The 18332-nt window shown below is 37.3% G+C and overlaps 1 protein-coding gene across 1 annotated transcript; it reads left to right on the plus strand.

Annotated features, from left to right (window-relative positions):
- Positions 1–233: 233 nt before the first annotated feature.
- Positions 234–17781, plus strand: SERINC1 (serine incorporator 1). The gene is made up of 10 exons (XM_062572612.1): positions 234–362; positions 5980–6141; positions 7429–7622; positions 11362–11441; positions 11644–11781; positions 12846–13015; positions 13134–13224; positions 14347–14488; positions 14599–14829; positions 16170–17781. The coding sequence occupies exons 1-10, from the start codon at positions 324–326 to the stop codon at positions 16306–16308; spliced, it is 1386 nt and encodes a 461-aa protein (XP_062428596.1). The 5' UTR covers positions 234–323; the 3' UTR covers positions 16309–17781.
- Positions 17782–18332: the final 551 nt, after the last annotated feature.

The following is an 18332-nucleotide window of genomic DNA, read 5'->3' on the forward strand; positions in this document are numbered from 1 at the left end:
GGTCCCTGTGCCGCCGCAGACGCGTCCTTCGGGGCAGACAAATCCGTTCTTCCCAAGGCCCCAGGGAGCAGGCACAAGCCCCCCACGGACCAGGCTGCCGCCCGCCCTGCCCGTCGCACGGGCGGCCCCGCATGGCGCCTCAGCGCCCAACCGCCGCCGCCGCCGCGCGCCCTCGCCGACGGCCGCCACACCTCGCTCCGGAAGTGACGTTCGGCGCTGCCGTCAGAGCAGCCGGAAGCGCCCGGGTGAGGCGTAAACAAGGCCGTCGAGAGCGAGCGGCCGCGGCGCTTCCATCTTGGGGGAGCCGGAGCGCGCCGCGCAGTATGGGCGGCGTCCTGGGGCTCTGCTCCGTGGCGAGCTGGGTAACGCGGGCATGGCGGGCGCCGGGCGGCTCCCCACCCCCCTCCCCGCTCCCCCTTCCCGGGGCAGGCCCGGCGCGGCTTTGTCGGCGGCCGGGACGCCTCTGTGGCGCTGCCGCCGGCGCTCGGCAGTCGCGGCGGCTGCGCGCTGCTCTCCCTCCCTCTCTTCGCTGTCCTCCGTCCCCCGCGGGCTTCTTGCGCCCCGAGCGGCCTCCCCCGCTCCTCCCGGCAGGGCCCTCGCACTCCATGGGGCAGGGAGAAGCGGGCCGCCCCCCCCCCCCCCCCGGGATCCGCCGTTGGCGCCCCGCTGGGGCGAGGGGAAGCTCCGCGCCCCTTCGGGCGCGCCGGCCTGCCGTGCTGCCCCTCTCTCTTAGCCTGCGTTACTGTGGGGCGGGAGGCGTTGCTGATTCCGCTAAAAGTCCTTATTTTTAATCTCTCAAATATGTAAAAGGAGTAATAACCTTACCAAATGTTTACATATAGAGTTCTACATTTGTTTGGGGAAAATACAATTCGCGTGTTTTCCTGCGTTGATCCTGGCGAATGCACTGAATTCCTCTTTCATACGTCTATGAGCAGCTCCACCCTTTGTAACATCTTTGTCTTGCCGAGGCGCCTCTTTCTTTTTGCATAGTAGTCTGTGGTGATGTCACCGCCTTCTTACTGAGCACCGTCGGATGCTGTTTGTGAATGCTCAGAAATACTAGTTTGAAATGGTTCTTAAAACTGTTAACCATGCAGAAAAACGCAGAAGTCATCAGAGATTTTTGCATAGATGATCTTCGGCACTGTGGTATTGTTGTCTTCTTGCTCTTAAGTTATCAGATGTCGTTGCAAACCTACTTCCTATGCAAATAGATACAGTTGTGTGCATTATGACTCAGACGTTTGGGATAAAAATGTCAGTGGGATTTAAAAACCTAAATTTTTCGATATCAAAAACATTATACTTTTTCTTAAATGAGTTTTATATATATATATATATATATATATATATATTATATGTATGTATATTTAACCAGGAGTTCATACAGCAAACTTACTGGTATCGTAAAACCTTGCATTGATTCAGTCTTCTATTTTTTTTTGTGTGTGTGCTGTAATGGAACAAAACGTGAACTTTGGCTCTCCTAGTAGAGGAGGATATTTAACTAGAGGGATGCTATTTAATTCCTCAATTTCCTATTTAAATTCTGCAAAATGATCATAGAATTGGTAAATTATTGGGTTAAAGCTAAGCTTCCAGGCTGATAAGCATGTAAATAAGCTACTAATATCCTACTAAAGAAGCACTGGCTGTGTTCACCTCTCTTTAATTAACATTTTAAATACCACTCAGTGGGTTAGGCAGATAGGTTTTAAATTAGTAGCAGAATGTAGTTAACTTTACAATTTTTAATTACTGTGAAATACTAAGTGACAGCATAACTATATGGTTTAATTAAAATACTTGAGTTATAGATTGAATGTTCAAGTGCATAAACAGGCTTTCTAGTAACTGACTGGGGTGCTTGTAGTGCATAAAGTATGCCTGTATACTTGCTCTTGGTCTTGAATGCTCATTTCTGTACAGAGAGGTGCTTTCAAATACAGGCAAGTCTTTTGAATCAAATAATGTACATAAGTGTGTAATCTTGATTAAATTGGATTTTCTATGGGTAACTTACCTCCCTTCCCTTAGAGTGCCCAAACAAATCAGATTTTTTGTTGTTGTTGGCTTTCTTAGTTTTGTTTTTGTTCTGCTGATGGCTTTAATGTGTTGATTTTTCTTTGCTCAGTTAAATTCACAGCTAATCAGTGCTTTGAAGCATATGCTAGTTCTCATAGTAGGAATATGCCTGCATCTCCGGTCTCTTAGGACATGTCTGTATAAACAGAGCTGATTACTTTGAATGAGAAACAAGCTGTAAGGGTGAGGTAGCAGAAGAACCAGAAGCAGTGGAGTTTGTGCTAGTGTGGAACTGTGCCATTGCTAGGAAACCTACTCCTCATTTGTCCTGAAAGATGCTGCACTAGCGTTGCATCTACCGTGTAGTTTCTCTGCGAGACCATGTGTTGTGCCACACAGAGCTATTTTGAGTAACTCATCACAATGTCAGACCTCATACCTTTATTTCTTCTGAATTCAGCTTTGCATCCTGTTATTGCTGAGTATAGTTCTGCCCTGCATTGAATTTTGTGCTGATCATACGACATTTTGGTTTAACGTTAAGAGCAAAGATGAGCCTTAGAAGAGGGGAGAAGGTCCTTAGAAGCATTGTCATCTCAGCTGAAAGTTTCTAATCCAAATTGCCTAGATTGATCAGTCAGTCCTGCTATCTTCTCTGTGCTGAGTCTTGCCTGTATTGTACTGAAATAGCTCAACTGCTGCTTCCCTCCCTTTAATATTCTTCAACCAGACAAAGATTTTGATTGAATTGGTTCTTTTAAGTATGTGAGTACTTGTGAATGTGACTGAAACCTGACCAGGTCCAATGGGGGCTTAGTGTTCTTGAAAACAGTTAATTCAGTATGTAATCATATAGTCTTTATCTTAGTAAGAAGATTACATTTGATATTAAAAACCTTTCCTCAATGGGTTTTTTTTCTTTCTATCTGTGTGTTTGCAATATTCATCTTGCTACGTGTTCTTCCTGCAATTTCCACTAGCCTAGAGAATGAAGTGACTACTTTGGCAAGCATGAATTAACTCATCTCTCCAGCTGCTGCCGAAATAAGTGTGTAGGTCATCTTTTCTTAATTTTCCTCAGTGAGGAAAACTTCCACTGAGCTCCTGATTTTTCTCAAAATCTTACTGAAATGTAAGTTAATAAGTAGGTTCAAAAGCTATTGAATGGCAAGAGACTTATGCTATCATGATTTATTAATTCTTGTCCTAGCACCCTTAAGAACACAGACTAAAACTTAATCAGGGAATAGCGATCTCTCCACATCTATGACTGTGCAGAACTTCACCAGAGAGGTTAACTTTAAGCTTTGATCTAGCGAGTGGTATCTTACTGTTTGTACAGTAGCTGCTGTTCTGGAAAAGATTTTTTTTTTAAATACAGGAAGAGCTCTGAACTTAGAGAATTTGACACAAACTATATTCTTTCTTCCTCTGTTGATTAACTGGATTTCATGGACAGGATGTTCTTTATTCTCTGTTCTTTTTTAAATCTACTCCTTGTTAAATTTTTTTTGCCAGTGGTATAATAATATGTTATTATAATAGCATATGTTCTGTCTTCCCAAAAGAAAGAGGGAGTCCAAGGCTGTAACATGATTCCTTGCAGAAGTAGCCAGCTTGTATGAGTAGGGATTTCTCCATCGGGAGTGTGCCTTGTTACAGCTGGTAAGAATATGATTATGAGCTGTTTTGGGACAGAATGTTACAAAAACTAATGTTGGAGCTTACACAATTAAATGAGATGCACTGCTTCGCTTTGGCTGTGTGGCCTCCCAGTGGGGAGGAGACGGTCATCTTTATTTGCAGCACTGCCAGGCTCCTGCGTACCTGGAAGCACCTGGGTTAGACTGGGTCCACTTCCTGTGTGTTCACTTTGATGCAGTCGGAAGGAAGCTGCTCCAATTGGGAGCATTTAATAAACAATTTATCATGGGAATTCTCCAGAGAAGTTACTCTTACACAGGACTTCTTGCACCAAGTTTTCTGCAGCTCATGAAGCCAGGCTGAAGTCCTGTGCTGTGCCAAGTTCAAACTTTCATTCGATGGTGTCTTCAGTGTAGTACTGCAGACAGAATAAGTTTGAGTGCAGACAGAAATCTTCTTCTCAAGTGATGTGGCAGGAGACAGTGTAATGCATTAGTGCTATAAAGTGTTGATAAGTGCTAATCCAGTATTTGCCATACATTTCCTGCTTACTAAGCATAGATGCCCTTAATGTAGTTGCTTGCTATCGACACCTTCATATGCTTTGTGCTGTAATGATACTGAGTGGAGGAGAAAAAGATAAAAATCTTCAGTATGCCTTTTACATGCTGAAATAGTTACAATGAAAATCTAGATAGATTCGCTTTTAGCAAGACAACTTTTAATTCCGAAGTTTGCTTAGTTAAAAATGATTTTGTACCATAGTAGGGTGAAAATTCTTGGCTCTTCCATCCTTGAAAAATAAAAAAAAAATACACAGAAATTATTTTAAATGAGGGACTTGGTTCCTAGGATGTGGGTCTAGTTGAACCCATTAGAGCAGATAATCTGATCCTTTTCCTAAGGGCTTCTCAGAAGACTGCCAGTAGCATTCTCGCAGGCTCCCAGTAGCAGCAGCCGCCCACTGGAATTTTGTTTGTCCCATGACTAAACTTTTAAGAACTCTCCTCTGACATGTGCCTGCGATCTTACCATATATTGGTCATCTGACAACGTGACCGCTCATATTTTCTTACGTGAGTGGGTGTCTTTCATGTAATAATTAACACCTATATTTTTATCCTCTGACAGAGATGTGCCTGAATATGTGGTGGGATAGAAGCTAGATTTTACAGCAGTTTAGTAACTGTACGAGGTTGAGTATTTTGCTGTAGTTGAAATAGAGTAACACTTGCTTAATGAAAAAAGTGGCAACTGCGCCAGGGAGAACACTTGTGCCATACATAGTCCTCGTGTTGGTAAATTAAACTGTAAAATACGTAGCCTCAAAAACTTAGCTGTTAAACTACTCGTTGATATTTCCTGTATGTTTTTAGGCAAAATGATTTCTTTCTAAGGAGAAATAAAATACATTTTTGAAAAGAATATTTTGAGTGAATCATTCCCTTTTTGTTATTCACTTAGCTTATGCTTACTTGAGGAACCCAATCCTTTCCCTCCTCAAAGTGCCACTCGCTGGGTGGCAGAAAATTGCTAAGGAATGGAACATAGTGCTATTTCACTGAAAAAAAAACCTATCTGATCTCTTTCCTTCTTCCTTTAATTTTCTTTTAAGGGCAAACAGTATTGAATGGAAATATTTTATGTTCTCAGCTATATATGCATTTTCCCCCTCAAAATATATACAACTGTACAGCATTCCTGTCTGCTTTGGCTGTTGATATTTGGTAGAGATGATAATATAGGTACTCTGTTTTGGTCTTATTCTTGCAATTTGTAGTTGTTTTACATTATGTAAGTTAATTTTACCATCTGGCGTCCCAGTAAGGATTACAGCCCAGCTCTGTTAAATGCTGAAGATGTACCTGAGTGGCAGTTGCTCCCAAGAAGGTTTTTTGCAGTGTATTCATTTAATTTCTATAGCTGTGCAATGGTAGACTTGTTCCTCAGATGATGTAGTAGTTAACAAACAAACAAACAAACAAAAAAACCTCCTGATTCTTATTTAGCTGAAATAAAATTCAAGTGAACAAATGAGCACAAATCCAACCTTTATTTTCTCTGAATCTGTAAATGATTTTTTTTGAGACAGAAAAGTAATCTTTGCTGTGCAGTGGTGTATTAGGAATTACTACAAAGATTGCTAGGAGGCTCTGTAATATGTCAGAAGACTTAACTTGCACTAATGATGAGATAAGTGGGATGGTGTTTTCTGTAATAATTTCTGATAACCTACACAGCCTGATTAATTACTGAAATATAGTATTACAAAAATCTAACGAACTTTACATTCTGTTTCTCTGTCAGATACCATGTCTCTGTGGAAGTGCCCCATGCCTGCTCTGCCGATGCTGCCCCAGTGGAAACAACTCCACCATAACGAGGCTGATTTATGCATTCTTTTTACTTCTTGGTGTGAGTGTTGCCTGTGTGATGTTAATACCAGGAATGGAAGAGCAGCTGAAGAAGGTTAGGTTACATCTATTCTAACATACCCCCCTCTTTTTTTTTTTTTTTTTTTAATAAGTAAATTGATTCTAACAGATTGGTTCCAAGTGACATCCTGAAAGCATAGGTTTCACTTGGAAATACATAATTGTGCTGCCCCCTCTGCTTTACAATTGCCATTTAATTTGGTTATGTATGATTAAGGACTCTTGGGAGCACCGTACAGATGAATAGCAGTATTTAGAAATAAAGTTGCATCTCTTCTTTAATAGCTCAGAAAACATATGTTTGTGTATCAAACGGGAAACTGTTATTTATGTGTGCAGTTTTAAAATTATATATTACTGAGATGCTTGTATTTGCAGTCCTTAATTGATTTTGATGGCTACCAACCACAGCATAGAAGAATGAAAAATAATCACAATTTATCTTCCAGTTATTGTGCTGTACTAGTTAAAACTTTATTTTAAAGTCCTTGCAAATGCATAAAGAAAATATTTTTCACTAATGATAACAGGAAGTGCTCATATGATTTTACAGTTTATTAGTTATAATGATGACAGGATGGTGCATGAACTTATGGAATGATAATTTGTTGGTTACAGGAGAGCTTATAGGTTTCATTGAACTCTGATTGCATTTTTTTTGGTTCTATTAAACTTTATTTTGTTGTATCTTGAATTTTCTTTAGTAGATAGCAACTTCTGAGAGGTATGGTTTTGATTTACCTCCCTAAAAATGATAAATCTGTAAATGTTTATTTCACTATGATATGGTAACCAAATTAAAGCTTGAGTAAGCTGTACTAGTCACCTTTATAAGAAATATGATTTATTTGACTTCAGAGAGATCTTACTCATGTCCTGGATCTGACAGGAAATGATATTCTCAGCTACTTTGATTGTTATGGATACTTCTAACTGATTGTAATGATGCTTTTTTGGGGGGAGGTTTTCAAGACAAATATACGGTATTTCTTTTATTCATTATTTTCTGGTTCAGATCAAAAAGTGGAAACTTTGAGAAGTTCTGAAATTGATTAAAAATAAATCTTATTATCATGAGGGTTTGTTTTTGCTGAGAATTTACCTTCACAGGATCTTTTTTATTTTTTTCCATGAGAGGGTTTAATATTCTAGTTAGATTGTGCTTGTAATTATAGAGTTGCTCAGTATCATGTTCTGTAGCAATGCGTAGTGGTTGCATAATGTTAACAATTTATTAGTGTTAAATTAATTAATATTGTGATTTGTTTGTGCTGACATAAGGCATTTTATGGATTACTCAGATATCTTGTGTTATTCACAGATTCCTGGATTTTGTGATGGAGGGATCGGAACAACTATCCCCGGTGTGCATGGCCATGTAAATTGTGATGTATTAGTCGGTTACAAAGCAGTGTACCGTGTGTGCTTTGGTATGGCCATGTTCTTTCTTCTCTTCTCCTTATTGATGATCAAAGTGAAGAGCAGCAATGACCCAAGAGCAGCGGTACACAATGGGTAAGATACAGAAATGAGAAATGAGATTGTATGTGTGATACAGCTACTGTGAAAATAAAGCTTGTGGCTAAGCAAATTTACTGTTCAGTAACAAATAATTTCGTAGTAGCTAGAAGAGTCTTGTTGCAGTAGAGGGCATTCAAAGTTATTTGAGTTCTTAGACATGCCAGATTAATTTCTATAAAGAGGAAAAGGATAATCTATCTGGAGGTTTCCCAAGATTGGAGGTTCTGCTTTTGTCCAAAGATGACAAAATTCAAAGATGCATAATGATACTAAGTTTCATTCCATAGTGATCTTTCCACATGTAAAAAGCTTATAAAAGCCTCATCTGTCCACTAGAAGTTATGTTCCTCTTAACTTTGATGTTTATAAGGGCTTGCTCTTAGCTGAACAAATCTATTTTTAAAATGAGTAAAGGAATAGAATTATTATTTAGTTTATTTTCTGTGTCTCTTCCCCCTCTGCTCTCTTCTCTTTGGTCTTCTCCTTTGCGTAAAGAGAAGTAATGTGTATATTTAGTTTCCCAGCTTCATAATTTTTCCTTTTCTATTCTGTTATGGCTAAGATTATAAATCTTAAGATCATATCAGATTTGGGGGATTAGGTTTAGCTCAGTTACTTAGAGCATGGTGCTAATAATGCCAAGGTCACAGGCTTGATCCCCATACGGGCCACTCATTTGAGGGTTGGACTAGATGATCTACAGAGGTCCCTTCCAACCTTACCAATTCTATGGAGTGTAATAGTTTTCTTCCAGGCTGAACTTACGTGTAGTGTAACTTCTTAAACCAGGGAGATGCTAATTATTGTAATAGAGCACAGCAGAAAATGCCTAAAACCATTTGTGATTATTAGTCTGAGTGATCTCATCTTGCTCACTCTTTTCAAGATGGTTAAACTTAAAAGGGAACGATGAATAACTGAGCCATAAAGATGAGAGGTTTATTTTATTTTATATTAAATATAACAAGAATATTAAGACTCTCTAGCATAAAATGAGTAATAATTTCAGAATGATTTCTTTGGGGAAGAGAAGATAGACTGAGACTAAACTTAGGTTTATATTTTTATTTGCTTAGGTCTGAAGAGGGATGTTGGGTATGGTACTTGTAATGTAGTTTTTGGGGTGATGCGTTAGCAGCAGTAGCTCAGTTCAGTCTTCTTATTGTTTTGTTTTTTTTCCCCTCCTCTTTGTTTGGAGAGCGTACCCTTAAATCTTTCCAGTACCTCCAAGGATAATTGTCAATTTAGAGCATACTTGTTACAAACTGCATGCTGACCAATAAAATTGATCAGGTACATTCTATATCTGTATTTTGCATTTAATTTTTTAATAATAATTATTGAAATACCTGGTAGTGATCAGTCTGAAGATAGTTAAACACCATATTGAAACCTTGAAGTACCTCCTTTTCCTCGTATGTAGTGAAAGCTGAGGCAGACATATTTCATGTAACAGTTACATACAAAATTGTAGCATTTATTTTTGGAATTATTTACAACTTCAATTAATTATATTTTGCAATGTAATCTTTCAGTCAATATTCCGAATTATTCAAGTCATTATGTTTGCCCATGTATAGCTACTAACTTTTCTCCATCTTCATGCAAGTTAAACCCAGTAGATATGGTTTGGTGCTGGCTTGTACTTTCTTTTCTTTTGTAACAGCAAATAGAATGGCTTCTTGCATTAGGATAATAAAAAATAAGAACTCAATTATATTTAGAAGATTGTTGCTGGCTTGCACTGAATGCATAACAATTGTGAATATTATTTCAGATACGTATTCTTTTGAGCTATCATGCAAGCTGTATAGATAGGACATTAAGATCCTTCAAAAAGGTCTAAAAATAGAGATAATATACAGGCTAACTGGAGCTTGCTCTTATTTCTGTAATTGAGAATGGCATTGATATCAGTTCCCATATTTGGATTCAAAAACTAGCTTTAGTAGGTATGGATTATAAGAATATTTATTCTAAGTCAATTCAGCTTTGCAAGTGAATTTGGTCACCTTTTTGTGTTCCACTGTAATCCATTTTTCCTACATTCTATACTTCTCTTTTCATTTCACATAGTTCCTCTCTGCACAGTTAAAATTTATTCCTCTGGAGCAGTGTAATCTCTGCTTCTGGTTGTTATAATCAAGTGATGGTGTCCAAAGTATATGAAAAGATGGGAGGAGACAGAAAATTTGAGAACCATGCAGCTGTTGGACATCATTGCTTATTGCCTGGGCTGTGGTACATGACTCTATGCTATATTCAGTTTTGAAGTACATGTATTTGGTATCAGATCTATATTTAGAGCTGCAGGTCTCTGTGGTCACAAAAAATTGGCTTCACCTTCTTAAGGTTTTGTTGGGCATAATTCTTGAATTAGAAATTCTGTTTGCAGTATATTTGAATATGAATTGTATTTGGAGTGAGGAGAATCTTTGAAAATATTTCCCTATCTTCTTTCTAGGAAAATCTAGAAACATCTGAACTATTTTGTTTGTCCATGAGTGTGTTTTAATGCTGCTGCTTTGGAACAGGGCCTTAGAAGTTGATCACGTCTTTTCTGTCAAGGACGAATCCTTTAATTTTGTTGCTGTGATAAATCCCTGTCCAATGTGGGCCTGAAGTATCTGAAGTCAGTGGGAAGAATCTGAGCTTTTGGCATGTTTCAGTCTCGTGGGAACCAAAGTGAGGCTGGTGGAGAACTCCAGCATAAAGTTTGCTATTATTGTAGGCACCAACCACACCGTCTAACTTATTGATTTTGATAGTAAAAATAGGTAGGATTTTTGTACCTGTTACTCTGATATGTGCGCACTTCAGTAACCTTACTCTTCTGGTTATAGAACTTCTAAATTTTCTCCCAAGTTTACTCATAACTTGCTTAGGTTTCTTTTTGCTTTTGTGGCAACTTAAACTTGACTTTTCTTTGGGGAAAAAAAGTAAAACAAACAAACTTACTTTACTTCTTCCTTTGTTCTTACCTAGGGTATTTTAAGTCAGATATATTTATATGCAATGATTTTTTTTCTTCCAAGTCTCCAGCACTGTCATATGAATATTGCGGAGCTGCTTATTTTCTTCTTACTACAATGTCAAGTCCTGTAGTCTTGCACTTGACAGAATCTTTGTGAAACAGAAATGTGGAAACAGTCTTAGAGTACTACTCATGTGCTGCCTATACGTTAAGTTTAAACAGATAAACAGCTTAACTGACTTTTTTAAAAAAAGTTATCTATCTAAGTTATCTATCTAAGTGAAACAGTTATTTTGGCAGATAAGTGATGAACTTAAGATGACATTGCAGTTTTTCATTAAAAATATATGACTTGCTTTATAGATACTGTGCTTCATAAAGCAAAAAAAAAAAAAAAAAAAAAAAAACACCCAACTCCTTTAATTACACTCCTTTAGTGTAATTAAAAAATCCTGCAATTATACTCCACCCTCGTTTCATGTGTAATAAGTCAGTAGGATAGCTGTGGAAAATAAGTGTCATACTCTTTGTTAGTCTAGCACAGTTTAAGCATCTTTTTCTAGAAAGCATTGTTTTCTAGAAAAAGAAATAGACAAGATTTTTGTCTTACTTCAAAAGAAGAAAGATAATTTAGTTTTTTTAAAAAATGTAAGAATGTGAGTAACGGGGTTTTAAAGTTCATTGGTTTGCATTTTGTGTACTTTTGAGATTTTGCAAAGTACATCAGATTTTAATGGTTGCCTGACTTTCTTTCTTTAGATTCTGGTTCTTTAAATTTGCAACAGCACTAGCAATTAGTGTTGGAGCCTTCTTCATCCCAGAGGGACCTTTTACTACTGGTAAGAGTATTGCCTTCTATTGTATCATAGCGCAACCATAATTGTTTTAAAACAAAATTAAGTGCATGCTAATATCTTGCAATTTTTTTTTTAACTGCAGCAGCATAAATATAGCTGTTGTCTGTATTTAAAGACAGACATTAAGAGATGGGGTAAGATAACTATGGTTCTGAACTGGTTTTGCTTTATTTCTCTTTTATAGTATGGTTTTATGTAGGCATGGCTGGAGCATTCTGCTTTATTCTTATCCAGCTGGTCTTGCTTATTGACTTTGCTCACTCCTGGAATGAATCTTGGGTTGAAAAAATGGAGGAAGGAAACTCAAGATGCTGGTATGCAGGTAAAGGAAACTGCATTATGATTAAGAACTGTATGGTTCATTGTATGCTGAGTACATAAATCCCTGAGCAGTGCATTTTGCCAAGATGGTCTTGTGCATAAGGATTTTTTTTCTGAGATGTAGTTCTGGGCTTTTATCTTGCTTTCTTTTAGATGCAAAGTTAAAAATATATATATATGGGGGCAGCATCTGAGTAATAAGATCTCATCTCAAGGAATAGGGCATCACTTTATGATAGCAGAGAAGTGGCAGTTGTAGCTTTTTTTTTTTTTTTTTTTTCTCCCGAGCTTCGGACTTTGTTATACGTTACTGCTGATTAAAAATAAACAGACCTATTAACCTCTTCATGCTGAGCGTGAGCATCACAAGTAATTGATTTTCTTTTTTTTTTCTGTCTGCCTGTTGGTCATTCCTCCAAGGTATACAGTGAGTGAAAAGCCAAGATAGTGAAGAAGAGTGCAAGACATCCCACTGGAGAAATGATATGTTAATTTAAATTACCGTATCTGAAATGACTCTTAAGTCATTTCAAAAACCAACACAGCCTAATTTTTTTGTAACAGCTACTTCAGTTTACTTTTTAACATAAGAAAGAATTTGGAAATGAGATTTTGTTTTTCCATCCATTAGAGAAGTTCCTTTTTTTTTTTTTTTTTTTTTTCAGCTTTGCTCTTCAAAATATTGTTAATGTAAATATATTCCTTTATATTTCTTCTTGGTTACTGTTAAAGCATTGGCGAATCAGACATTGCTGTAGGTTTTGCATCCTTTGTATTATATGTCTTTTTAACACTTTAAAGTATTGAGAAGAGTTGGGGCCCTTTCTACTAGGTGCTCTTAAATGTGGTGGTAAAATGTGTGTGTGTATATATATATATATGTATGTATATATGTGTATATATAAAAAAAATATATTTAATTTCCTTTACATTTTAGTGCCCATACTGTTCTCTAATTCTGTCTTTGTATATTACATACAAAACTTGACAATCATCAAATAGTTACTGAATTTTAATACTCAGAGTTAAACTAGTTTATAATACAATGTTCTTGTCTCTTCACAGCTCTGCTGTCAGCTACAGCTGTCAATTATCTGCTGTCTCTTGTAGCTATTGTATTGTTTTATGTTTATTACACTCATCCAGAAGATTGTTCTGAAAACAAGGCATTCATCAGTGTCAATATGCTGCTGTGTATTGGTGCCTCTGTAATGTCAATTCTGCCAAAGATTCAGGTATAGATTTAATTCTTTTTGTTTTCTGTTTTTCATATTATTTTCAAACAAAAACCCATCATGTCATTGTACCTGAAACCTTTTATTAATTGCTTGATTTGTTTTTGACTACTTAAAGGAATCTCAGCCAAGATCTGGTTTGCTGCAGTCTTCTGTGATCACAATTTATACAATGTATTTGACTTGGTCAGCTATGACCAATGAACCAGGTAAGTGTAGCAGCAATATATGTCTTTTTAGTTTACTACTCTTTAAAATTTTTTTTTTTTAAACTTTATCTCTGCTTTTTTACGAGGCAATATTAGAATGAAGTACTATGTTAAAATGTTGAAGTTGGAGGAGCCAATGGCAGGAGCCATTGCTTTGTGGTTGCACCCCCTCCCTCACCTTCAAAACCTTCTCTATGACAATACTGAAGAGGATACAGTTCTTTCAGAGAGAGCTTGTTTTTTTTTGCACTGTTCTTATGTGTAATATATGGAAGATTTCTACAAATCATTGGCAGGATTGCATTACTCTGAAGTTTAGATTCTGCAGATCGCTAGAACTCTTCCAAGATGTATGGAAAGCCAGTCTCCCTACCAGGTTCCTTATCCTGCTGACTGAGATGCTGATTATATATTTTTTTTTCCTAATTAATGATTTTAATAAACTGTATTAATAAAAGCTTTAATGATTTTTGTGTCTGAAAACAACTGAACTCCTCCTTAGAACAAGCATTCAGAAATTCCAGTGATTAAAAAATAAATTGCCAAATATTGATCTCAGTGTTTTTAATGGAAATGGTCCTTTTGTCTTAATTATGGACAATTTTCTGTGCATCTGTTAAACAGTATAGATGTGAGTTGTATTTAGTTACTGCAGTAATTATGGGGAAATAAGATCATGTTACTTTCAACTGTTTTGTCTATATGTTGCCATTGAGTGCTGTAGTTTGTGGAGTGTTGATATATCAAACTGACTTGGTAGCATTCTTTTCTAACTCTGAGATGACTCTGATACCCCTTCTCTAGACTATGTGGTTGTCAGACTTGTTTTCTACCTGTAAAATTTCTAGCTTTAAAAAGTTTAATATGAAGTGGAAGAGTGTAGAGCATTTGATGCATAACTTATTACAGATTTTAACAATATTCTTCCTTCACCTGTTCTAAGAGACAGATATTGATATACTGTCATTTTTCTGCTTTAGATATATGGGCTAAAACTAGATTCACAGCTTTCTATACCTTAAAACTGTCACAGTCTCAAAGTTGCATTCAGTGTGGACATGTACTTTTAAATATTTGTTCAGCTCTTGTTTTGTTTAACTTCTGATGTAATTTCCCCAACAGATAGGCGCTGTAACCCAAGTTTGCTGAGCATCATTGGTTACAACACCACCACTATTCCAACCCAAGGTCAGATAGTTCAGTGGTGGGATGCCCAAGGAATTGTAGGACTGATTTTGTTCCTGTTGTGTGTTCTGTATTCGAGGTGAGTTCTTTTTGTGATTTTTTTTTTAATCCTATTAACTTGTATTACTTTTATGAGATACTTTTAATTAATTTGGTTAATTGTACTGTGTCCATTCCTGTTAAATCCAGCATCCGAACATCCAATAACAGCCAGGTGAACAAGCTGATGCTGACCAGTGATGAATCAACACTGATAGAGGATGGCATGCCCAGAAGTGATGGCTCCCTTGATGATGGAGATGATGTCCACCGAGCCATAGATAATGAAAGAGATGGGGTTACTTACAGTTACTCATTTTTTCATTTCATGCTTTTCCTGGCATCACTGTATATCATGATGACACTTACCAACTGGTACAGGTAATCTGCATTTGATATAGTATATGACTAGTATAGTATACTAGTCATGAGTACACAAGGTACTATCTCTTGCGGGAGAAGGACACACAATTTAAGTGAAATAGAATGTAGGTCTTGAGTGGAATTTTTCAAAGGAAGTATACTGTTTGCTCTATATTAAATTTGAGTTGTATCTGAAAATTAGTCAGCCTTATTTGCAGGCCTTTACCAGGCTTTCTTGGATAATTCTCGTTATTCACTGGACTACTGAAATACATCTTGTTGAAGTGAGCAGGGCAGGGTAGAGCCTAACTTTTTTTTTGGGGGTGAGGGGGTAACTTACTAAAAATAAGTAAACACTAGGCCTCTATCTGGTGCAGAGAGCAGGCAAAAGGAGAGGTAGAACACAGATATTTGCTGTGTGTGGTTCATAGTGGAAGGAAATTAGGTTATCTGCTCCCTGAAACATCCTCACAATAAAATGGCCGCCGTGTGTGTTTCTGCAGGCTTCAAACTGCAGGTTAATGGGATAGACTTTCTGTTAACTTGGTCTGTTACTATTACGTTAACAGCTTGAACAGAGGTTCTCCAGAATTAGAAAAGTTAAGTCTCTAATACAATAATAAATGCTATAACAAAATCAGAAAGATACTTTCTTAAAATAACTTTTAATGGAGTCCTGCTATGGATTTGTTTTATGGCCTTTTTGGGGTCAGTATGACATGAAGTTTATTAATTCTTCTAGAGGGCATCTTCTGACAAGTGATTTTTTTTTTTAATGTCTAAATATGCTATCCAACTTCTCTCCACAGATATGCTCACATATTACAATTAATTAATTGTATAAAAGAGAGGCTGCCCCACAAGCCCCAAATGACTTTGACATAATTACATTTATAATAATCAAACTTTCAGGAGTTCTAAAGTTAGTTTAAAAATCTTGCCCAAACTTGCAGGGAGGGGGAGTGCAAAACTATTTGCTTGCTTTTATTTCTTCAGTAGCTTTTTCTTGGATAAAAAAATAACTGATTTTTCCACTTACTAGTCTGATTCAGAGTGTGTATCTTTTGGTTTTGAGCTCTTTTTTGTTGTTGCTGCTCTGGGAGTATAGAGGGGATCTCCATGTTTGCTAAGCATGAAAGCAGTAGGCAAAAAAAGGCAGCTGCAGCCAATAAAGTTTTCATACTAACTGGCTTGAACTGCCTAGTAGGGAGAGGATAGAGAAGGTGTTCTTAGAGGTGTTGAGTCAAAGTGAAAATGAGTGTACTGTGAAAATGAAGCGTTGAAGAGTGTCTTACTACACTAGTCTGTCATGTTTAAACAAATCACAAATGATTTTTTTTCTTTTTCTTCTTTCACAGTCCGGATTCTTCTTACGAGACTATGACCAGCAAATGGCCATCTGTCTGGGTGAAGATATCTTCCAGCTGGATTGGCATCGTGCTGTATGTGTGGACTCTGGTTGCCCCACTGGTTCTAACAAATCGTGACTTTGACTAGGCTGCACTGCTCTCCAGATTGTATTTGGGTCACCTTGTCTTTGAAATGAACAGTACTCCAGACTATTGTGTAGTTGTAAATACATGTGTGCATGTGTGTGTGTGCGCTATCCATGTTGTATGCCCTGCTTTATTCTGCATGATTACCTTGAATCATGTGTTCTTGTCCTTTCACTAAATGACTCTTTCTAGCTGAGCTCAGTGACAATTGCTGCGATGATGGTTTTCATAGAATTACTCCTAGATTTTTGTGCTTTGGGAGCATTAGATATAAAATCAAGACTTTTGGAAGTAGCTTCCCTACCCCATCCCCGATTGTATTAAATACTAAAAACCCACATGGTGTAATATAACAAAACAGTATTAGAGCAGACATTGCAAGTGAAGGAGGAGCTGCCTTTGATAATCCCTGTTGCCTTGATTTTTATGTCTTGTACAAGCATTGTTAAGACTCAGAACTGCATGTTAGAGTTTACTGGAGACTTTGCATTATTTTGGCACTTAAAAGCCTGACTTTTTCTGTACTGAGGGCAATAATACCTTTGGCACAAATATTATATGGGGGAAACTTGCACCTAACTTTGGAAAGAAGATAATGTCCTTGGTGCTATTGGGTCTGATGTGCCCTACTGCAGACAGAAGGACACCTTGGAAAACAAGCAATTCCTGGTATCATGGTCAGAAGCATGTTTTAAGGCACCGGTTTACAATATGCATCTTTTTTTTTTTATATATATATAGCTTAGATAGGCTAGTGCTGCTGTAATTTATTGCTGTTTGGTGTGCTTTTTTTTTTTTTTTTTTTTTTTTTTTTGGCTATCTTAAAGGAGGTGAATGGTGAAAACTGTAGGCCCTTCAGAGGAAAATTTGAGGGGTAGTATGGTATTAAAAAAAAACAGAAAAGGAGCACTGAGATTGTAGTAAGTAAAGGAGGCTTGCAGTAAATCTTCAGCAAAAGTGTTTCTTAATACATGGGGGCTCTAAAATTAGTTGTTTTAATGCATTAGATATTTTGCTTGCCATCCTTGGCAAGTCCATTGCCAGATATGGACTTGGGCCTACAAAGTTTAATTCTAGGCATGAAATATATTAGATCTGTTTTTTTGTTTTTTAAAAAAAAGTATAGGTCCATGCAGTTACAAAATCTTAAATGCTTTTGTGCTTGCTGCTTTGTAATTGAAGTATGTAAGCTGTATATTTATATATTTGTTACTTGCTACATCTTGAGACTTTAGCAGTCTGATTGGGAGTGACTAGAACCTTCAGCAGTTGTCGTCATGATCTGTTACTGTGGTGTTTATACTATTACTTCATGTTGCTAATTCTGTAAGCTTTTATTTTAAACCTGCTCCTAGACACTGACTGTTACTGGTCTGACATGTCAGTCAAAATGAAAATGGTAATGAAACAATTAGTGAAGATGTTTAGTAATTCTTAACATGTTACTACCTATTAATAAATAAATTTGAATGAAGATGTCTAATGCTTTTCATCTCTCATACTACTGCCAAAGGATAATATATGGTTTTGTACTGTACTCTGAACTTCCCCAGGAATGGAAGGCACTTCTCAGCTGAGAAGTAACAGCAATGAGCACTGCAAAATACATCTGTATGAAATACAGTTGTTTCTTATTCCTGGCTGGGGAGATCATGTGTAAACTTGCATAAGGGTTTGGGACAGCTATTCTCACTGTGGCCTTTGCAGCCGTCCCACTAAAAACAGGTAACATGCTTTCTACTTACACTGTGCTGCTACTTTACCAGCTGTTGCATTATTTTACATCTGCAACCTGTTTTTTTTTTCCAGAGTTTAGCTAATACAGTTCTGTAATAAACAACTGCTCTTTCACAGTTACTCCTTTTTTTAAAAAAAGGGAATTTTGAGTAGTATTGTAGAAGTGTTTTCCTGATACCTGTGTGAAAGGATTAGTAAAGTCTTTTCCCCTTTCACTGGGATATCTCACAAGCTGGAGCTTCTGAAAGCTCCTCATCTGCAAGTTTGAGGGGGCAGAGAGGGAATAAA

The sequence above is a fragment of the Rhea pennata genome, chromosome 3 (genome assembly GCF_028389875.1).
Source record: "Rhea pennata isolate bPtePen1 chromosome 3, bPtePen1.pri, whole genome shotgun sequence".
Lineage (NCBI taxonomy): Eukaryota > Metazoa > Chordata > Aves > Rheiformes > Rheidae > Rhea > Rhea pennata.

Bases quoted from the DNA above. Each gene is read 5' to 3' on its own strand.
- SERINC1 (XM_062572612.1), top strand. From the start codon at position 324: ATGGGCGGCGTCCTGGGGCTCTGCTCCGTGGCGAGCTGG. The intron at 13,016-13,133 runs GTATAGATTTAA...GACTACTTAAAG, and splicing joins CAATTCTGCCAAAGATTCAG to GAATCTCAGCCAAGATCTGG. The intron at 14,830-16,169 runs GTAATCTGCATT...CTTCTTTCACAG, and splicing joins ACACTTACCAACTGGTACAG to TCCGGATTCTTCTTACGAGA.